Genomic DNA, 24110 nt, shown 5'->3' on the forward strand with positions numbered 1-24110 from the left:
TGATTTGTAGAAGAAAGGCCAAATGTGTTAGAAACATAATATCCCCTCAGTGATGAAAGGCAGGACACACAGAACCTGTACAGCTGACCCAACTGCTCATGATCGCCTTGACCTATTAGTGCACAATATTAAGGATCCTATACTAAATCACATGCATTGTGACTAGGATATATTAGAGAGATCACAAAGTGGCATTCGCATCTGGCAGATTGATGAGAATTTGTTCTAGGAGATCATTGTGTTATTGTACTAGGTACATCTACCTGGAACGTCTTAGTGAAGGATGCATTATAAAATCAATAAATACATCAACTTTAATAATTAATAAATATTATCAAGCAACAAAACTTTTACTACACTTGAAAGCAACCAAATTGCAGAATAAGACTCTAGGTATCTCTACATTAAGTAAAAAACCAACATCCTTATCGGGGCTTTCTGCTTTTGGTTTCTTTGTGGGATTAGGATGGAGTCCTTTACATGGCAGACACATGGTTTGAATCAAGAGAGTGCATGCCACCCTCCCTGGCACGTGTGCAAAGGAGCGGGATGGGGACTCTTGCTTTCATCACTTAACTTTGTGTTGTACAGTTTCCTTGCAGCCCCCAGGAAAGCTACGAGTTACTTCTGAGTAGACATAAGATTGTGCTGTAAGTCTGTAATCCTAGGCACATTTACTTGGGAGTATGCCCCATTGAACTTAATGGGGTGGTCTGAATCAACACAGGGTGTTGATTCTGAGCTTGGTGCGGTGGGGAATCAGATCTGTCTCCCTTCATTGCAGGGAGGCAGTTTGCTCAAGCATTTACTTGGCAGACATGCAGTTTGAATCGAGGAAAGCCCTTCCTTGGGAAGTTCATAGCACTACACTGGCATTACACACTGCTGGTATGGCACCATTAACTTTTATTACAAGCTTATCTCCAACCTTCTGGAAAGTGGGATGAAGGGGGAAATGTGAGGGAGACGTCCTGGAGGATGACAAGGTTGATGACGTCGTGTAAAGGACCCACAAACTTCCATAAGTGACCAATCATAAGGGTGCAATAAATCGCTCATGTAAAGACACCCTTTGACTCTTAGCACTATAAAACAGCCTTCCCCTACTTGGTGCCCCCCACGTTTTGGACTATAACTCCCATCAGCCACAGCCAGCCAGGGATAATCAGAGTTGTATTTCAAAACATGCTGGGCACAACATTGGGCAAGCCTGCTATAAAACATGCCAAGGCCTACAGTATTAATTTTGGCAATGGGTCGGCTGGGACTGATGTCACTCTGGCAGGTTCCCACGAATCTCCATGGGAGCTTTCTCAAACAGCTTTTTAAAAGGTTGAAAAACCTTTTCATCTCCCCCTGGAATGGAAAGGGGGGACAAGGCATGCTCTGGACAACATTTTTGAGAAAAGTAACTCCCATGAGATGGGGAGGGGGACTGGATTCCAGGATTATCTTCCCAGAGCTGTACCAATGCAAAAGCTGTACTGAGACTCCTATTTTATAGGAGAAAACAGGGCTGACATGTTCCATAATATATGCTTTAAGAAATATCAACAACCTCTGAGGGATGATTTAAGAAACGTTAACAATATTTGAGAACATCTGAGGATCTGTACGATCTGTTTGAGAGAAACATGTCTGCACCGACGAGAAGAAGGGAGCTGGCATCTACTCCCCCTGCATCCTCTGTGTCAAAAGTGTCGAAAACAGAAGATATAGGGGAATTATTTATGCTGATAAAGACTTTATCTTCGTAATTTATGGAACAAGTCAAAAGGTTGGATTTAATCAAAAATTCCATCACCGCCTCCAAGGAGCTGTAGATTTAATTAATGCATCATGGCAAAAAACGGAGATGAAAATTAATGAGCTTGAAAACCAAGTGGCAGGAAATGAAACTACGACACAAATTTGTTTTAAAAATATCTCTGATAGAATCTCTCAACTGGAGGCCTCCACAAAAAGATCCAATGTATGTATTATTGGGATTAAAAATCTGCCTAATGATGTAAAATTGTCTATTTTTGTGAATAAACTTTTGCATGAGATACTCCCTATTCCATCTGATTATTTACTTGATATCGAGCAGGCATCTCAGGTGCCAAATGCTAAAGGGACTGATTACACAATCATAGCTCAATTTGCAAAAGTCTCCACAAAGAATTATATCCTGCCTTTGGCAAGGGAGGCTGGAAGCCTTTTCTGGAAATAAGATAAAGTTACGTTATTTCCAGACTACATCAAAGAGGTGGCGAATAAAAGAAGGCAATTTATCAAATAAAAAAATATGGCAAAACAAATGAACCTACAATATTACTTAAAATATCCTGCTACACTTTGTATTGTGTCTGAAGGTCAGATGAAGAAGTTTCTAAATCATGAAATTGCGGAGGCATGGCTTAACATAAAAATGCATGAGAATTCTGTTACAACCCCATGAACTGGAATCTTTAAACAAGCTTTGTTAACATGTCAGCTATTGTGTTTAGTCTACATGATCCAGGCTAATTCAGAAGATAAATGATTATATTTATATTGGTTTACTCTCTTTCATCTTTTTTTTCTTGCTTTTCTTTATATTTTTTTATTTTAAAATAGATAATATATCTAGTATAAAATATATTACTGATGGTTGAAGGTTTATATTAAGTTTTATTTTTATATATATATATATATATATATACACACACACACACACACACACACACACATACACACACACACACACACCACTATAGGCTTTTGGGAATGAATTGTAGACCTGTTTCTTTGATATAAGATTGATGATATAATATAGAAATGTAAGGTTGTTTATTAAACTGTAAGATTGTTAAGGTTATAGATAAAGTTTTTAAAATAGAATGGCATCGGAGGCCAGGGAGTGTTGGGGTTTAAACTCAATTCTTTAAGGGGGAGGGAGAGGGAGAGGGGGTGGGATGGGGAGGGATTTTTTTTCTTCACTTCCTTTCCTCCTCCCTTTTCCATTTTTTTCCTCTTTTTTCTTCTCTCTTTGTTACTGTGGTATCCTCATCAGAATATTGTACTGTTGGGAAATTGAAGTATTGATTAGGTTGTTGGTAATTTTTGTATTGTTTATTTCATTTATAAAAATAAAATAAATAAAAATATATTCAAAAATATTTTTTGGCAATGGGAAACACAAGTTCCCACTCAGCTTCAAACTTTACTGCAAATCACTGGGTTGGGTAACCTAGTCATGCTTTAGTCCCACTGAAATCAGTGTCATTTATGTTAGTCATGACTAACTTGTCCCATTTATTTCAGTGGGTCTGAAGTGTGACTACGGGTGCAATCCTATGTACACCTACTTGGGAGTAAGTCCCAGTGAACTCAATGGTGCTTACTTCTGAGTAGACATATATAGGATTGCACTATAACTTACTCTAGTTCCAGCCCACTGTCTCTCAGACTAACCTACATCACAGGCCAAGTGATATGCCTAAATAGCCACCTTGAGATACTTGAATGAATAATAGGATACAAATCTAACAAATAATAATCAGTCTTACAAGAGTTCTATCATTTTAATAAGGCTCAGCTATTTAGATGGCTGCTTGAAAGTTCTACCCATGCAACTACTGATCTTTTTCTGATTCTGTTATAAGATTCTTATCCTCACAGAGTCTAATGCAGGAACAAGAAAATTTCCCCCCAAGTCACACAAGTAGCCTCTGATAACACAGGGGACTTCATGAAGTCATCCAAACTCAAACCCCAATAGGATTCACAAAGAGAGATGTTTAGATGTATTTGCTGAACAAAACAAATCTTGACTGGTCAGAGCTTTAACACACTCAAGTGTGTTACATGTACCCTATTTTCTAGAAGAAACAAATCAAGGCAAGCTAGGCAAACTTGTATCAGGTTCCTTTGTAAATCTCCTCTATTCTAAAGGGAAAGATGAATTTACCAGATTTCTCTTTATATCGTTCCATATGGGATTAGAACCCTACATGGAAAGATGAAGAAACTCACTGAGCTGGTAACAACAATGAATGGTGATCCATCAAGTGCAGATATGAGGCCATGCAATTACATATAGATCCTACTGATGTCAATGGCATATAGGATTACCTCAGTATTGGGAATGCTCCTGTCCCTTTATACAGCTCCATGATCCAAGAGTCCTCTATTGAGTGGGGAGGGGGAGAGAACCTGGCAATCATTGTTGCACAGACATTTCAGTGATTTTAAATGCATTTGAATTTCTATGTTTTGTCCCAAGCAAGTAACCAATTGTTCCATTATGCATATGTAGCTTTCACTTTAATAGTAATTTCTCAACTGAAAATAATGAAGAGAGAATCCATCTGTACACTGCTATACACATGCAATTAGGCTTTCTCTATTAAAATGAATGGGGCCCCACAAACTCCACATTTGCCTTTGAGTGTTCACATATCTCTGGACCCTGACCAAAGACCAAATTATGCCATGAGAAACTAGGCTTGGTACTGATTTATCTGTATGTCAGATCTACCTCAACAGGATGTGTGTATTTGTATTTGGAGTCTTTGTGTTTATTATGACTTGTATTTGTATTATTTATTATAACAACGAGCTTTGTAGCACCTTAAAGATGAATACATTCTGGCATAAGCTTTCATGGACACTGTCCACTTCTTCAGATGTTTACTCAGCCTGGGAATTGTCACTGAAGGCTAGTATAAATGTAACCATCACAAATTAATTAAAAACACACACACACACACACATTCTCATTAAAAATAGGTGATGTTTGAAAACTTGGGGGGAAAGGCAGTGTAGTTCTCAAAGAGCCAAGAGTCCTTCCTAAGGTGCTGCAGTGATGCTAATGGTGGTCTCTGGACAGTTGGTTAACTTGACTATCTAAAATATCCTTTGCTGAAAGTAGGAGCCAGCCACACATCACAGTCCACATTTGCCCCACAATGTTCTCTGTCAGCTGTTTGTAGTGGCAGAGGACAGGTGAAAGCCGAAGCACTTTGCACATCTCTACAAGAGGGGTAGAATATGATGGTACTCAAGAATAAGTGGACATTTCATAGGATATGACTCTGGGAATATACATACTTTCCCTCCTTTTTAGATTCCAGCTATCTCAGTTGTCTCTGAACGACAGAGAGACCCTTTGCTAGTGTGCAAGAGGAACCGAGAATATTTTCAGTGATACACTTTACCTGTGTGTGTAATGAAGCATAACATGCAGGACTGCGCAATATTAACAACATTAGGCAACGCAGTACCCACCACCTTGAGACCTTATGATAGCTCATGCAATGTGTTAGTGCATTTGAAGACACTGTGCTGTGGTCATGGTAACTGGGGCTAAAATGCTGAGAACCAGATAATCCAGACTGTTCTTATTTTATACCCAGATCAGAAAAATGTGGTCTAGTAATTAAGCTGGTATAAGTGGGAACAGAAAGAGAATACCTCATTTGATCATACTCATGCTTACTCTTAAACGTGCTGCTTTTAAAAAAAAAAATCCTGGCACAAACAGGTTTAGAATAGAGGTAGATATTGAAGCTCATGTCACCAGGACTCTTTTCAAAATAAAATAAGAATAGACAGATTTCTTAATATTAATTTGCAATCTAGTAAATCATTCCTAATTCAGATGCCTAATGCTGTGAAGCCTACTAGCAGGCTAAAGAAAAGCTTTCTTTCTTTCTTTAATTTAAAGGATGCAATGAATGGCTTGTTGTTGCAACAACTGGTTGCACTGAACTAAGGGAATGTAATAGAAAAACACCTTGCCTGTGTCTATACAACCTACAACCAAGGCAGAAGTTTTGCAGGAGGATCAGAGACGCACTATATACACACTGGCTATACTTTAGAATTCAAAGTACAAAGATACAGAGTATCATGGTTGGAGTAAATGTTGCATCTCAGCGCTAAGAACAGAATGCAGAAACAAATCAGATAGCAAAATACCACGTTCTGTATTTCATACAAGCCTCCCCTAGTTTCAGCTGCAGAGGGAAGTGAAAATTAGGCACTGTTAGGTAACAGACAGAATTTCAATTGGAGGGCTTTACAGTTTCAAGCATATTAGCAAATGCTATTTATCTGTCTCCCTCTCTCTTGAAAGCCAAGAAATCACAATGCATCCATCCTAGTCCCCCTTTCAACTGTGCCTGTTTGACGAAAGCATACTATACCATAATGATGAGAGTTCTGGGTCTGCTCATTTCATCATCACTGTCCAGAGGCAGGATTTCGTGTGACAATTCCTCTTGCCGTCGTCTACAAATATGTGCACAGTTCCTCTGTACCACTGAACGAAAGGCTTGAAGCAGAACAATGCTGGCAGCACAGCCCATAGCTGCATCCTGAAGCCTACAAAATAACTTCTATGTTTATGCTATGTTTGAAAAACAGTGGCTCCTTGTCCCTGAAAACAGCCTACAGTGCAGCTGCAGCTAGCCAGCTCTCTCCAATCATTTCCTTGAGCTGCAATCATCTGATCACAACCAAATAGCTTGGATGCAGATCTAGGAAAGATTTGATCCACTGAAACTACCAACACACAGCATTACAGTCCCTTTTCTTTGCTGTGACTGTTTCTATAAAACACAGGAGAATAATTTTCCTTGCCTTTTGCAATAATCCTCCTCCTGATCCCAGATTCACAAAACTGAGCAGTACAGACCAGCTGTTTAATAAAACCTGGCAAGGCCTGTTGTTTAAATGCCTGTTAACAGGAGAAAAACAGCAATGAGCCATAAGGAGAATTAGCAGTAATAAGTAAAACAAAACGAAAAAAAAATACTTCTGCATCAAAAATTAGTTTCTGTTTTTCTGAGGGATGTGAGGGACAGACTTCACTGGGGGAGAACATCTTTGATTTTCTAAAATGTAGCTAGCATGTTGAAGCATTAAAACGTAATGGGCAGAAGAAGTGCAAAATAAATTGCATTGCTCATAGCCAAATATCACTGGCTTACTGAGAAGCACTACTGTTTAGTGCTGAAATGCTTTTCAATAGTTTTTTATGTGAGTGTGATCCCACACATGCAGTAGTTCTGCAGACTACGGCATTTTTTTTAACACTGGCAGAGGCAGTTTGTGTGTGTGGTAAATCTCTCAAAGGAAGGCTCCCTCCTTAGGAATTAAGCACAGATCCCCTCTCCCCACTCAAAGAACAAAGTAACCAACTGGGAAGCATTTGTAAATGTTGCACTGATAATAATTAAGGCCAAGAAAGAGGGGGTGGCAGAGAGGACTAGCAGTTAGCAGTTAACAGCCTAGCATTCTAACTCCTGGTAGAGAAGTCATTCAGAAAGCAGCTGATGAGGTGCTTAGAAATCATGTGACCCAGTTTGGATAAATATCAAGATCTTAATGGTATAGTTGTGTGAGGTAAGAGCACTTCTGAGGCAGTTGGCACTGAACTGTTCCCTCCCCCCCCCCACAAATGAAAAGAGCCACGATTGTTGCAAATAGATGTTTTCAAAAGCAGTAGCGTTCTCTTAAACCAATATTTTTCTTACTATAGTATTTGTTGTATCTGCAGACGCGTCTGCCTTTACTTTAAAAAAAAAAAGATTTTTTTTATATCTACGAACTTACAAAGGGGCCTGCTGTTTTTGGAGGCAATGGGAGCTTTGCCATTGACTTTCATGGGGACTTGAGCAAGCCTGTAATTCCTGTTGATGTAATCCTTGGAACGGCTGTTTTGTGAAATCAATTGTCGAGAAAGAGAATGGTGCTAAGGCTGTTCCCTGGAACCATTTTACACAGGGGTTGATTAGGCTTTAATTGCGCAGTAATCTGTCACAATATGGCAGCATTTTAATGAAAATATTTACCAAGGCGATGAAATCAGTTCTTTAAAAGCATGCTGCTCACTGCCAAATGTTTTTCTTTCCTTGCATCAAGACTAAACTGACTGCAGTACTTAGATCTATTCTCTCTCTCTCTCTCTCTCTGCCAAAACAGACATTACTTTAAATCTGTGTCTAGCAAAACTTTTCCCAACCTCCAGATGTTTTGGACTACGACTCCCAGCATTCCTGACCATTGACTATGCTGGCTGGGGCTGATGGAAGTTGAAGTCCAAAACATCAGGAGGGCACCAGGCTGGTCAAGCAGCTACATTTTATTTTTACTCTAAATAGGTGCAGGGGACCCAATCCAGGCTGGGACCCTAGGGTGGGAAATAGGTTTGTTTGTTTTTTAAGATCCACACCGTGCTCCCCTTGCTTACTCTAGAATAAAAAAAAATAAAAAAAGATGTAGCTGCTAGACACAGATTTAGGGAGCAATCCTGCCAGGATAGGCGGCCACCTCCACGCTTCAGCCACTCTGCATTTGCGGCTAGACAGCCATTTTTGGCTGTCTAGCCAGGGCAAGTTGGAGTGTGGGAAGCGGTGGCTGAACAACACGTTGGATGTGTCGTACTGGATTTCTGACTTCCCTGCCCTGGCACGCCCCCAGGAATGCCCTGTTTTTGCTTCTCCGTCCTCCTCTTCTGAGTGCAGAGCACGGGGCCGTTCTGCACTGCCTACATGGCAGTGCAAGAGGGGGTGAAGGTTAGTTCTCAGGGAACCGACCTATCCTATGGCTGTCTAACCACTGCCTGTAGGATTGCGCCCTTAAAGTAGTGTTTGCTTGGATCCCCCCTCTTTCATTCTGATGTATATCAGACACAGTAGCGTCACTGGCAGGCACTGCATCAGTCTCTCTTGAGGGTCTTTTTCAGCACCCTTTTTGGCAACATTTCCCTTCTTTCCAGTTATCTGACAAGGTAACTCACACTTTTGTACCATGTTCTTGTCTACAGGTAAATATGTACTAGAGAAGTCGTTGGCATGATTTTTATGCTTAGTGGTTTCATTTCTTCAAATGCAGTCCCAGCAACACTGTGGCACAGCTGTGTAATTTTGATTTCAAATGAGAAATTTCGCTGCCCCTTGTCTGCATCATGTGTATTTTCATTAGTGTCCTATGCGCACATTAGGATAAGGCTGCTGCTTTTGCCATATACTTGGCAGCTAATCACAGATCACCAGAGATTACCATGCCAATCATAATAGCAACAATTTGGGTCTGGCTAACTTCCGGCATGGTTTCTGTGCTGTGTTCTTATAGTGACTGCTGTACGGTCTTGAGTAATATTACTATCTCTTTGCATGACAGGTGCTGATCTTACTTTATGCATACTGGAGTGCATGAATAAAGAGGATTTTACGAAGTTTGGTTTCTGTGGCAACAAGGTTCAATTTTGCCATGCAAGTGTACCAGATTATTATTTTCCAACTCTTAAACTAGGGGAGGAAAATTCCAGTAGAACTGAACAGTACTGGATCAGGCCCATGCTCTTTAAACACTTCCATAAGGAGAGTTAGGGAGAAAAGTGCTCCTCGAGATGTGCCTAGGAAGCGACATATTTTCACTTCTTCAGAGGATAACAGAACAAAAGTTACCCCAAAGTAGAAAGACAAACTTACTTGAAACTGAAGTATGGATCAAAGCCAAAGAGTAGGACTTTTGTGCTTCAAGCCAAGGCAACTGTAGTTCAACTGCATTGCAGAAATGGACAGTGGCTGTATGTGCAAACTGACTTAAGGGTGCAATCCTATGCAAGTTTAGACAGAAAAAAAATCCTACAAGTCCCAGCATTCCCCAGCCAGCCAGCTGGGGAATGCTAGGAGTTGTAGAACTTTTTCTGTCTAAACCTGCATAGGATTGCACTCTTATTTTGTTTTTTTAAAATAAGACAACAGGGGTTGTCATATTTTTGTATTTTATTGATGCTGTGAAGCCCTTTGAGAACCCTGTTGAAAAGTGGTAGATGTAATGTAATTTACTAAAACCAGTGCATATATTACTTAATCTTCTTTACTGAATATTCATCACAGACAAATCAATATCGCCTTCCTGACTTCCTTTAAACCACTTTTCTTGGAGAAATAATATTTATTAAAATGTGTTACATTCTTAATTGCTTTCTTGTCTAACTGGATCACATACACTGAAGGAATGTAACAGATATGGTACGAAGTGACCACTTCAAAGGTACAGATGTACAATTTTGTATCTCTTCACATCAAGGTGAATTGTTTTGGTGCCACATTTTATGTAAGGTGTCCAATACATGGATAGGACACTGTTAGCTAACTTGTCCTATGACAAGGTATTGGGAATTTCACAATCCTGTACAAGCTACCAATTTGTGATCTGAAAACTTCTTAAATACTCTTTCTCCCAACTATGTAGGACCTCATTTATCTGTGAGCAGCTCTCATGTGGCTGTGAGAACATTTAAGGGCGCAATCCTATGGTCGCTAGTCAGTGGCTAGAATGCCATAGGATAGGTTAGTTTCCAGGAACTGACCTCAAAGCCCATGCTCCAAGATTGGTTCCCAGAGAACTGACCCCCACCCCCTCCCGTGCCGCCTCATAGGCTTTGTGGATTAGCCCCATGCTCGTAAGAGCAGCACAGAGCGGTAAAAATGGGACATTCCCAGGGGCAGGGAGGTCAGAAATGCCGGTACGACACATCCTATGTGTCGTCTGTCCGCCACTTCCTGTGTTCCGAGGTCCCGCAGCTAGACAGATGAAATCCGTTGTCTAGCCGCAAAAACCGGGCAGGGGGAGTAAAGAGGAGATCCTCTCCTCACCACTCCTCCCACCCTGCACTGGATAGGTGGTTGCCCCCAGGCTCGGAGGCGACCATCGATCCAGATAGGATTGCTCCCTCCATGACCAAAATCTTGGGACAGGCTCAATCACATTGTAGGACTTTTTTCTGTCTACACATGCATAGGTTTGTACCCTTAAACATTCTCCTAGCCATGTTGGAGCTGCTCATAGATAAGCAGGAGGACAGAAGGGGGAACAACAGAACATATAAAGAGCACCTTGCACAGTCTGTGTTTTTTATGTCTATAGGAATGGAAAAGCTTAATTTGAAGGCAGCACAACTCCTTCACCATCCATGAAGGGACAGAAATTAGGTTTATAAACTGATCCTGGGGTGCTCTTTCAAACCTGTTTCTTAGCAAATATCTTGCTTTCAGTGCTTCTTTTTGCTGTAATGCAACTTCTTTTGATGAGTATTTGCTTCTTTTGATGAGAATGTGCTTTCTGATTATTTACAGAATTTATTTTGTAACAAATCGGAATTTAGAGATACTCAGTTCATTCAACTGACATGTTTCTAGTTTTACAGATATACATTCAACTTAGGCTACAATTTTAAACATGCTTACAGGGAAGTAAGTCCCATTAAACAGAGTGGGACATAGCAGGAAATTGTAGAGCTGGAAAGGATGGAAAAAAGGGCAACCAATATGATCAAGGGGCTGGAGCAACTCCTCTATGAGAAAGGAGCAGAGCATTTGGGACTTTTTCGATAAAAAAAAAATGGTGAGTTAATGACGGACATGATAGAGATGTAAAAATTATGCATGGTGTGGATAAAATGGAGAGGGAGATGTTTCTCTCCCTCTCTCATCATCCTACAATCTGGGGTCATCCAATGAAGCTGATTGGTGGGGGATTCAGGACAGATAAAAGGAAGTACTTATTCACACAGCACATCATTAAACTATGGAATTCACCACCATAAGATGTAGTGATGGCCACCAACTTGGATGGCTTTAAAGGGGGATTTGACAAATTCATGGAGATAAGGCTATCAATGGCTACTAGTCATGATATATATTATCTCCAGTATCAGAGGCATTATGCCTCTGAAAAACAGTTTCCCAAAACCAGTTTCTGTGGAACATGAGCAGGCCTCACACTACTACTGGGTTCATGTCCTACTTCTGGGCTTCCCATAGGCATCTTGTTGGCCACTGTGGGGCAGTGCTGGACTAGACAGGCCTTTTTTCTGATCCAGCATAGCTCTTCTTATGTCCTTATACCTCTGAGTAAACTTGTTTCATATCAGGCTGCCAGAGCAACTGTCAGATAACTGGACAAATTGAATGGGAATAGTAGTCAATGACTAATTTTATAAAATGTAATGAACTTGGGCAATTGCTAACATGAGGTCCAGTTCTACCCCATGCACAATCAGTTCAACACTGTAGGGACATTCCTCACCTTTGAAAGACATGATGCAACTGTGTAAGTCACAAATGCAAATAAAGTTCTGTGAACGCAAGGGGACAAGTTGAAAGTGGATGAAACCAGAATGTCTAAGCATTATAGCAACTAATAAACCCACCAAGGAAAAACTCATTTTCAAATCAACTCGATTTAAATCAGCCGGTCACACCTCAATCCCATTCCATTGTTTCCAATGGGACTTAGAGCACAAGTCCCATGGGACTTACTTCTAAGTAAACATTCATAGGGTCAGACTACATGCCATGATTAAACTCTGCTGGATTGTATCTTGTGTGTTCATGACTCCCGAGAACTAAGGTGGATGCACATCATAAAGAGACTCACAACACTAGGAATGTCCTTTGAGCTCTTTTTAATGTATAATGTGCTGCTGTGCTACAGATCCACAAATGCTGGTATATAATACAGGCAGCTACTCCTGCCCCATCACTGCCACCTCCTCTTTCTTCTTGAACTATTCCACAGCTGGTTCCTTGAGATGAATCTCTTTTGTCCTAGGGACACTAGTAGCAGTACTGGGGCCAGTACTGGGGCCAGCAAGGGGCCAGTTTATTGCACATGAGAAAAGGGGAGTGCATATGGAAGCAGCTCATTCACCTGCCACCACCACCCCACCTTCCTCCTGCTGCTGCTGAGTCCATGCAATCAGGAAACTGGCTGCAGAGATAATAAAAATCAATGATTTCAAAATAATAATTACAAATAATTTGTTTAATTTAAATCAGATTTTGACATTTTATTAAAATAATTAGTAAAAAAACAGCTTAGGTCATAGATATCAACATGAATACTAATTATACAACATCTAATTAGATTATATGAATATGTTAACAGCTGTTTATGGAGATGGGAGATAACCTGATGAGTCCTATTCTGTAGTGCAAGTGGTGCACAGAAGTTCATGCGCGTGTGCGCTCTCTCTCTCTCTCTCTCTCTCTCTCTCTTGGCCTTGCCTCTCTCTCTCTCTCTCTCTCTCTCTCTCTCTCTCAAGGCCTTGTCTCTCTCTAAGTATAAAGATAGAGAAGGTCAATGAACAGAGAAATTGGGGAGATGGAGTAGATCTGAACAAGGTGGAGGAGGCTGGACACAAATGCAATGGATAGGGGAGGGGACTAGAAAGGGAAACCAAAAGTGAACAGAACATATTCATGTAGTCCTGACTCCTGAGGAAACTTCTGCTGTATGTATCCTCCACTGTGTACCTAACCTTCTAATGAAACCTACATCTCTGAATATGTATTAAGGTTATATTAAACAATAATGTACTTTTACTAAAAATGATGATTAAATATAATCTTCCTCACTTGTGATTTAAATTATTAAAACTGAGTCCTTCAGAGAATTTGATTTAAATCAACCCTGCCTACCTGTAAGGCACTTAATTTTTCAAAGGAAGGAGAGGCAGGAGGAGAAGGAGGTGGAAGCATCTGAAGCATATGCCAGCATTTGATACACTACTATGCTACAGACACAGGCTACTTAAAAAAAAGAAAGATCTCAGAGCATGTTCATAGTCCTGAAAAAAGCTTCAAAGCATAAGAACCAATCTGACAAATGGTCCATCTCATGCAGGGACAGGGAACCTGTGACCTTCCAAATGCTGTTTGGATTACAACAGCCATCATCTATGACTACTGACCATGCTGGCTGGGAAGTTGGAGTCCAACAACTGGAGGACCACAGGTTCCCCAGCCCTGATCTTGTGTGATACAGTGGTGCAAAATAGACACAGACTCGGTTAAGATGGAGAAACCATTTCTTGAATGGAGAAACTGATCAAGAAACATAGCACTTCAGAAATGAGTGAACAGGAGTATTAGTTTACTCAGACTATCTAGCAATCAGTTGATGAATACATAAATTGTAACAAGACCAATTACAGATTTCTGTGGCACCCCAATGTTTTCTTCTTTCTGCAATAAAAGCAAAGTGAATTGTGATAAACACAAAGTAATTTCAAGTATGTGCAGTTAAAGCTATGGTTTTAAAGACTGGCCTCCTTTCCATTCAGAAGCTGAAACATGTCACACCACAGGAACTGGCTGACTCAGTATTCAAAAGAAATGGATGACGAGAAAAATCAATACAACCACAGATAATTCTAAGTTCCTCAAACGATGTTATTAGAAACATGGCCAGATATAATTTTGATTTTTTGTATTTGTTTCTTTAACCATGGCATGCTGTGCTAAAGTAGAAACACAGACTCCATTCTTTAAGAAGGGTAATAGTTCCCTTTTCAAAAATTCATTTTCAAAATTCAACCTTTAACAGGCTGACAGAGCACTGAAATATTTCTCAGTTCCAGAGTGACACAAAGCTACAAAGTAAACAGATAAGAACTGCAGAAAATTAGTATATGGCACCCTCTAGGGAATAACATTTGAAAAGCAGATCCATTGCCCGGAATTGTTTTAAATGAGTAGTTTCTTACACTGCAGTTATGGTTACTGAACTTTACTTTAAAAAATTTAACTGTGAATTTTAAACTGTCCAATTCTAAATTACCACTTTCTCCAAGTTAGGAGTGTGGAGACAAAGGGGGAGAGCATTTGGACTTAGTTCTCCCTTCAACAAGTGATCAGTACCATTAAGGCCAGATAGCACTGACCATCTGTTGGCTGATACACTCACAATTAGGGATGTATGGATTGTGTAAAATCTGTTCCATCTGTGTTTCATGCATTGTTATTCGCCTTCCGTTCTGTCATCCGCCCATCGCCGGAATCTGATTTTTTTGTTTATGCAAATGCACATTTGTGCAATTATGCACATGCAAAAATGCACAAAGTCCCCCAAAATGTGCATTTTCACACTTTAGCCTATGGGGAAAATGTGCATTTTTGGCCAGTTTTTAAACACTGTGTGTATTTTTCTATGAAAAAAATTGTGCAAAATTCGAGAAAGTTAGAAAACCAGCCTGAAAGTCTATGGAATCCGCCTGATGGGGGGGGGGGGGAAGGCCAGTGTGCTGTGAAATCCATGGGTCGGATTACTGAAAATCCGAACTCATCTGGTTCCATTGTGGATTTCTCTGACATTCCTACTCACAATATTTATTATTTCCATTTATATTCTGTCCTCCATTAAAAAACATATATATCCCAGGGCTAAATATAACAACAAACATTCAACAGTAACATCATAAAATATAAAGCTCTAATGAAACCATAGGAACGTAGGAAGTTGCCTTATACTGAGACCACTGGAGTACCTAGACCAGTTTTGTTGACACTGACTGGCAGCAATGGCTCTCCAGGGTTTCAGGCAGGAACTTTTCCAGCCCTACCTGGAGATGCCAAGGATTGAACTTGGGAGCTTCTGCATGCAAAGCCATGGATCTTCCCACCCATTTGTCAGCTGCAGAGCTAAACACTCATAAATGCCTGTGTGGATAAATGGGCCTGGCACCGAAATGATAGTGAAGTTGGCACCACCTGTATCTTTTGGGGGAGGGCATTCTACAATCAGGCTGCCACCATGAAAAAGGCCCTGTCCTGTGTCGCTGCTTGATGTATTTCCCCCAGTGGTGGATCAAGACTGGCCTCCCACACAAGTCAGGCCTCCCCAGAGCAAGCTGGTTCAGGAAGAGGCATTCCTTCAGATACTTTGGGTCCCATTTAGCTTTGTAGGTCAACACCAGCATCTTGAATTCAGCCCAGAAACAGATAGGCAACCAATGCTGCTCCTTCACGATTGGTCCCAACCTCCATACATTGCATGGAAACATGAAAATGGTTGGTAGGTGTATATGGTCACATGCATATTGGCTGCTCTGTGCAACTAGTCAAGGTTATTGCGCAGGGCTCCCATGAGTACAGCCTCTTTCACATTTTGCTGAATGTTCAGAGGTCAGGAGTGGGGGGCAGTGGGGGTGATCCAGCTGCCCCCTGCGCACTTTCAGTATAAGAGTGGAAGGAGCAGGGCTCAAATCTGGCTGTAAATGAGGTATAAGCAGGGTGTCTCTACAGAAAGGGAATTTACCTGAAGCATGCTAAGCTACATTGTATGTTTACATTTAACAGACTGAACATGATCAGTATATGAACAAACCAAGATATATATATAGTATTTTATGCTGCTAAAGTAACAAAGTGACTTTAGATCTGTAAAGAGTGCTAAAAAAAATTAAGAACTGTGGATTTTTTCTATTTTCCCCAAAAGTTCGGGGGGGGGGGTCTGGAAAAAAACAGAACAGGAAAAAAGGTCCCGTCCCATCCCCCATGGCTTCAAGCTTTCTGGAAATTTTACATTTCTGCACTTGAGGTCCTCTAAAGTAGACATGCTCAGTCAGAAGTTCCATCCTAAACTAGATGAGCTGTCATTTATCCTCAGAGTACACCCAGCTACCTACCACCATGTGGTGGACTAATGCAGTTTTTCTCCTATACCCAGGCAATATGAGACAACTGTAAAGATAAGCATACAGCTCTCTCACCCCAGGATAGCTTGGTCATCTATATATTATCATGCTAAGTAGTAAGGAGGATGTAATCAAACATCAAGTTCAGACATGTGCTAAAATGGTCATCTGTATGGGGGCCATGTCTGCTGCTAGAAGGGAAGCTTTAGCTGGTTGCTCGGCAACTGGCCTATCAGTAATCAGCAGTCCGGCAATTATTTTCGTTAACAAGGGACAGGAGATGGAATCTTTTCATAAAAATATTTTTCTGAATAAAATAGGCTGAAATTAAATCCCATTCCTTCTTCTTACACCTTCCCTGCTGGTTCTTTTCTAGTGTTTTAGGGCTATTAACATGACCCTCCTCAATTTTCTTTTCACTGGCCACAGTATACCCAGTTGTCTAGCATTGACTGGTATATTATGCATTCTAAATTTTGTATCAGTTTTTCTCCTATGAATCTTGTCCATTTTGGTAATGACGATCAAACTACACATTCCAGAAGAGGCCCTGCTGAGTATTGGTCACTTCCCAAGTTTTACATAAAGTGCTTATTTTAATGCTATCCAAAATGCCCCCCTCTTTTCTTTTCTTTTTTAAAAAAGCATTATATCATTGATTCATATTCAGAGCTTATACTGTGATCTCCAGAGTCTTGTCAACAATATAGTATCCTACATAGTTATCCTCCTTCCCCCAATTGTCACTGCAAGGAAACACTTTTCACATACCAGACATGACTGAATGTAATCCGAAGTGCAGCTGTTTAGTATTACCTAGTTAAAAACCAAGTCACTAATATTCCACAGTCAAACATGATGTTTCCCATCTTCATTTAGCATGTGTTTTAAATTTCTGATATTTTACTCTGGTTTTCTCCTAACTGATATCCGAGTAAGAAAAACAATCTCTGTAAAAGATAAATGCTTCTGGCAATTATGATCTTTGTGTTGGATCCAGATTTGTTAGTCATACCTCAGTTCCACTGAAATAAGAAAAGTTAGTCGTGACTAACTTAAGTCCCATTGGGGTGTATACAATGGGGACCACTCTGTGAATGTCTGCCAGTGGAATGGGGAGGAGTCAATTTCCAGCAATTCCCTTTCCTTCCTGCAGTTACCCCCCCCACACACACACACACATGCCCTCTAAACTTGATCCAGAGGGTTGGGGGATTCTCTGCAGAAGATTCTGAGGATGCATAGTGGGCTGAAGGAAGGTGGCAAATCAATGAAAATCACCCCCTCCCCATTCTCCTGACTGACATCTTCTGTTAACGGAGTGACCACTATTGCACACAGTCCATACATTTCAATGGACCTAAAGCGTGATTAGCTTATCCCCAAAAGTACAAAGTTAGCAAAGACAGCCCATACTGTGGGTAACATCTTTGTATATTTGCCCATTTTCATTACCGCTTCAGAAATTCAGAAAAAGTTTGTTCTGGTTGACACTGATCGAATACTCTTTTCAGTAGTAATATACATGATTAACACTCCATGCTCAACTGCATTTAGCATGGGCTTGTTTTTATTCTACATACATTTTACAAATCTCTCTGCAGCCTTACACACAGGCATGGGTATCTGAGGTGTATCCATCCATTCACATTGACTTGTACTTATTTTTCATCATTACTGGGCTGTCTTTTAATTGAAAGTAATTCATATCCTTCTAGAAAAGTGCTATAGGTGTTGACATTTTCAAAATATTTCTAAAATATAATCAAACTTTATATGCCCAGTCGCACGTGAAGAAGCCTACAGAAAAAACTGTGTCATTATTATAGCATTTACATTTTCTGAGACAATTTTGTGATCACAGGTAGTTGGCCTAGGTTCTACACAACCAGGCAGGCAACCCTAGCATGTTCTTTAAGTACTGTCACCTCCATGGGAATGGTATCATAACAACACTACGGTGGCTCTGGCTCAGTGGTAGAACACATGCTTTGCATGCAGAAGGTCACAGGTTCGATCCAAATAAGGCTGGAAAAATTCCTGCCTGAAAGCCTGGAGAGTCGCTGCCAATCAGTGTTGACAATACTGGGCTAGATGGACCAATGGACTGACTCAGGATAAGGCAGCTTCCCATGTTCCTAATTAGGTGCATGAAATAGAACAACACCCTGTAAACATTTTAGAACCACTATGGGTTGGAAAGCGATATACAGTTGTTTTAAATAAGAATAATTAAAGATGGATAGGGTCTCTACCATGATACCCTGTAGATCTATCATGGTTTGATATCTGGCACACTATATTCTAACTAATTATATAAAAAATATTTGTTTAAATACTACATTTCCCCCTTCACAAATCAATATGACTTCCTCAAAACAGTAGTTGAGTCACAAAAGTTGCAAATCTTGAAAACATCACATGGCAAACACATTTCTGAGAATGTCAACACAGCTGCCAGAAGCAGCAGTAAACCTACTTCCTGCCAAACTATCTAGAGTAAGACAATCAGATAGCACTTAAACCCAAATTATGCTGTTCTATACCAGCATCGTTATTTTTTGCTTTGCAGTTATATTTTTGCTTTTGCTTTAATGTACATCATTGTAAAGCTCCACTTTTCCCTGCCAAGGCTTTCAAAATAATCTTACTTTGCTAGAAAAATGAGATTGGGATAGGCTTCAGATGAACATTAGTCGGTCTCCGGTATCTCTGTCCATATCAGTTTTTTGCACTTTCTCACTTTTTCCAATCTTAAGATCATTTCACCCATTTCCACACCAGTCTGCAATGTTTTAAAAAGTCTGCATGAAAATTTGTAAACATTTTCATATGCATTTCTCCTAATATACACATTTTTGTATGCAATTTGATACATTCATTTTTTGCACTTTTCTCCAATATAACATTTTATGTTATTTTCACTAATATACACATTATTGTGCATATGTTCCCCTAATGTATGCATTTTGTATTCATTCTTAATTGAGGAACCACATTGCTAAATTCGAAGAAATGCAAATATCAAAGTATAGCTGCTTTTCCTTTGCCTTTTGGTTCAGGAAGTGCAAATAAGGAAGGTTCACATTATAATGCAAACCAAACAAACATCTCTCCTATCCCTAGGTTTTCATAATCACCTTGGTTATCTTGGCTGTTTAAGAGTTTACCTACACGTTCAGAAACATCGCATTGTGCACCTCTTCCTGCATTGTACCACTGGGGGTTACATTTGAAGAATCACTTGGGGACCATTTCCATGACATACTACATTTCTATGATCATGGACTTTTTCTTTTAATGTATGAGAGAATTCAAACAAGAAATCCTTCGCAAGCAATGTGAAGCGGTACAGTATTAGAAGAGGTGTATCATACAATAGTTCTAAATGTGGTGTTTGCCTCTGAGGGTCAACCTGGAGGCCACTAAGAACTGCTTCACAAGTGCAAATTAAAAGTAACGTTTAGAACTGTGTGCTTCCATCTAAAGACACAGAACGTTTGCCACTTGTGGCAACTAATGGCAATATTGTAGACACTCCACAAGTTTAGACAGCCACAAATGGTATGGGCTTCTAAACTTTACTCCCTGAAATCTGGGATGAGGATTCAGCTCCAATGATAGGCAGGAAGCAAGAGTGAACACTTGAGTCTCTCAGTCGTTTTTGTTCCCCCTTTTATCATACCTACTGTCATTGGTATGACAATAGTAAAAAAAAGGAAATACACACAGGCCAGAACAACAACAAGAACAACAACAACACCCCCAAACATACACACAAGAACAACAACAGTGCATTGGTAGTATTGCGCCAATACATCTGGCACCTTGTTAAAACCTAATCCTGATTTCCTTACCATCCCAGGACCTGGCTACTACTTCACAATTTTGTTTTGAAAACCAAAAACACACATTTTGGAGCCTGCATGACATGTATCAAACATACTTGAGGGCATATATGCAGCAGTACAAATTCAGCTTTTCTTAAGAAAAAAATGAGAAGCCAAGTATGTGATTCCAGGATGAAGAAATGTATATGTGTAAGAGAACAGCATGAATTGCAACCAGAGTGCTGATAAAAATATATCTTGCACACCTTTGTAACCCCCTGTTAGGAAGCCTTCAGCAAAAAGTAGCCAAAGGTTGCCTCTCATCAATATAAAACCATAGCAAAGGGGCGGGGCAGGGGGATGCAGAAAAGAATAGGCCAGACCTCGTGCTCACTTTTCTACGAGCTAGAGCTTTTATGTTTTCCAGTTTGCATTAGGATTGCCTATGTCAGGGGTGCAAAAAGTGTGACCCCCAAGCCCTGCCCAGTGGCCCCCCAGACCTCCAGCATCTGCCACTACCCAAAAATGGGAGGGAAATGCTCTAGGAATAGGCTCCAGATTGTGCTAGAAAGCAGTGCTTGAAGGTTCTTGCGTACTTCATGGGACACTCTAAGGAATGCAGTTCCTGCTGTACGACAAGAACCAGAGAACCTGTCCCTAGAGTCTTTTTTTTTTCCCCTTTGGGGGGTGGCTGGGGTGAGGAGGGGGGGTTCAGTACCTTGATATTGTTGCTGCAAGATCTGTTGCTGGTGTGTGCGTGTGTGTGTGAGAGGGAGAGAGGGAGAGAGAGACAGAGAGACACAGAGAGAGAAATGGGTGTGCAAGAGACAGAGTTGTATGTGAGTGCACATATGTGCACATACGTAGGTGTGTGTTGATACTACCACTAGATGATAATACTACCCTACCTTGCAGAGCTGTTCTGATGATTACCAAGATAATGTATATGAAGAATTTTAAATATTGGAAATGCAGAAATGCTAAGTATGAACTGATTTGTAAATGGCTATCTCAGCTGTCTTTCATATAAATGAATAAATGTCCTTTGTAAATGTAAATAAATATCCATGTAAAATAAATCCATTTCATTGGAACAGTCAGTTTATATTTCTGGTGGCTTTTCTCCCTCTAAAACCAAGAGAACTAAATTAGCTGAACTATAATAGGACATACAGTGCAATCCTAAATATATTCTCAGAAGTAAATCCCATTTAGTTGAGTTTAACAGTACTCAAAATAAGTATGTATAGTTAACTTGGAGTCGAATAAATGGTTAAGGTTGTAGCCAAGCTGTCACTCTATCATCTTTACTATATGTATGTATGTATGTATATGCTGAAAGTAAAACATCTAAAATAAATTTCCCCCATTCTTAAAGGATGCATTACTTATTTCACAATAAATAAACACAATTTGTAAGTGTGACATATATAGCGTTAAAGGGTGATTTACACAAGAAGAAACACGCTTTCTCTGATACTATCTGCACAAAATGTAGGTTAAGCAGTGGAAGCACAGGCAAGACAAGACTAGATATGATTACCTGGCAACAAACAAGGTTCACTTAAAGTGTGTGTGTGGGGGGGGGGGCAGAAATTGCTGGTTAAGAGAATCAAACAAGAAAGCATGGATTTTAAGAAGAAATAAGACATCTGGTAGTTATATGAATAACCAAATACTCAGAAAAGACAAAAAGAAAGATTATGGTCTAATACAAATGCCATTTGATCCAGAGTTTTTCCATTGATTTCTGTGGAACTACTCCAGAATGAGAGTTCCAGTAAATATCTCAGTCCCAAATCTCTAACTTGCAAATTGGTTGAATTAATCAATTAGATTTGCTCACACATTTCTTTAAAGGCAAAGTTTCTCCAACCATTTACTGAGATGTAGAATTGCCTTTGAAAGGAGAAATGAAGATACGTAATTACAAGAAAAATTCATGGAGGATAAGGCTATCAATTGCTACTAGTCCTGAAGGCTATATATTACCTCTAGTATCAGAGGCAGTACACCTCTGTATGCCAGTTGACATGGAGAACATGCAGGAGGGTTTATTGTACTCCTGTCCTACTTGTGGGCTTCCCACAGGCAGCTGGCTGGCCACTGTGTGAACAGAATGTTGGACTAGATGGACCTTTTGTTTCATTCAGTATGGCTCTTATTATGTCCTTATGAGTACCAAAGACCACAGATTAGGGTGGATATAAGAGCAGCAATATGGCTGTACTGCACTGTACTACACTGTGCTTATATCAGCACAATAGGTTGGATACATAATAAGTCAGCCATGTTTTATTCCCATTGAAATCAATTGGGGAAGTTAAGTCACTCGGATGAGTGGCTGAGGATGACAGAGAGGAACACCACCAGCAGGACAACTTATCCACCCCAGAGGCTCCTGGTGCATCCATGGAAAGCTCTGTGGATGTAGGAATAGCACCAGCGTTTGGCCCCAAAATTTGGTATTCCAGGTGCATATCATGGACACCCTTGGATCTACTGTATTGAAAGCCCCCTTGCTCTCCTGAGAGGTCCCTGGATTAGCCCCCCCCCCCACCTGCACTATCCTGGAACTAATGTAGGTATTTCCCCTCCCACTGAACTCAATGGTGATGGGGGAGAGAGAGAGAGAGAGAGAGAGAACCACTAGGAAAAAGAGACCCACCCCTGTTCCCACCCTGGCCACTGTGAGTTGCAGGGCTCGGGGTGGTGGATCTAACCTCTCCCTCCTTAGAAATCCTTAGGATTTCTTTGCTACTCTTGACTAAGCAGAGTCTTAGTCTTGGCTAAGCCTAAATGCCTTAGGACCAGTCTAAGGGACCACCTGTCTCCGTATGAACCTCTCATGTTTTTAAGATCTGCAGGAGAGGCCCTCATAAGGGCACCATTACCCACAGAGGACAGTCTGTCAGGCATATGTGAAAGGGATTTCTGCTGTGTCACTCCCAAACTCTGGAATGTGTTCCCTCAGGAGCTACAATTGGCTTTCCCTCTCTTGGCTTTTAGGGAGGGTGTAAAGACACACCTTTTTAATCTAGCCTTTTAAATTATGTAGTTGTTTTAATATTGTAATGTTTTCCTTTTTAATATTCTGTTTTTTATTGTTTAAGATTTTTGTGTACGACCTTGATGGCTTTTTTAAGCAAAAAAGGCAGTATATAAATGTTAATAATATGAAAACAACTTAGGTCCCATTGGTTTCAGCAGAACTAATGCATGGCTAACAAAGTCTGGATTCAACGCAATATGACTAAAACCTAGGGAAACATTGGTAGAAGGTGCATTGTTTCAGGAAGCAGTAATATTGTTTGCCACACTGTCTTAAAGCACAGTAATGATTATTTACCCACTGAGATTGTTTTTTTACTGTTTTTAAAGGAACTCTTTCATATAAAGTCAAACTTGATTTTTGATGCCCAGAAATACTGGGACATTTTTTAAAATCTATTTTTCCTTTATCTTTTCCATGTTGCTTCTACACTGGTATTGACACTTGGTTGGACCCAATCTGTCATACTTAGGGTAGACCCGCTGAAATAAATGGGACTTAAGACAGCCATGACTAATTTAAGTTTCATTGATTTCAATGGGACTATTCCAAGTATGACTAATAGCACAATCCTATGGATTGCTCTGTTGATAGAGCCCTCTATCCAAAGTTCTGACAGCAAGAGCCAAGCAGGGTAGGAGAAAGACAGAGGCTTTTACATTTTCCTGTTCCTCCAATTTTGTCGTTTTCAGCTTTGGTCCACCTAGCTTCCCTGCCTTCCAGGTGATGGAGAGGTTTCTGGATCTTGTGGATCCATGTTTCTCCTTCCCTC

General features: G+C 40.3%; 1 protein-coding gene across 4 annotated transcripts in view; it reads right to left on the reverse strand.

Moving 5' to 3' along the window:
* DOCK10 (dedicator of cytokinesis 10) overlaps positions 1–24110 on the reverse strand; it is a 293838-nt gene that overhangs the window by 231885 nt on the left and 37843 nt on the right. For 3 of the 4 annotated variants that reach the window (XM_084847134.1, XM_084847133.1, XM_084847130.1), the window contains exon 1: positions 6171–6451. The exons of the other annotated variant lie outside the window; for it this stretch is intronic. In XM_084847134.1, coding sequence (XP_084703260.1) covers positions 6171–6332 — 162 coding nt within the window. In that variant the 5' untranslated portion in view covers positions 6333–6451. Of the gene's footprint in view, positions 1–6170; positions 6452–24110 lie in introns of those variants that run through there. 4 annotated transcript variants of the gene reach the window in all.

Source organism: Heloderma suspectum, chromosome 3 (assembly GCF_057233095.1).
Source record: "Heloderma suspectum isolate Gila_16-S chromosome 3, 16-S_ref, whole genome shotgun sequence".
NCBI classification, from domain to species: Eukaryota; Metazoa; Chordata; class Lepidosauria; order Squamata; family Helodermatidae; genus Heloderma; species Heloderma suspectum.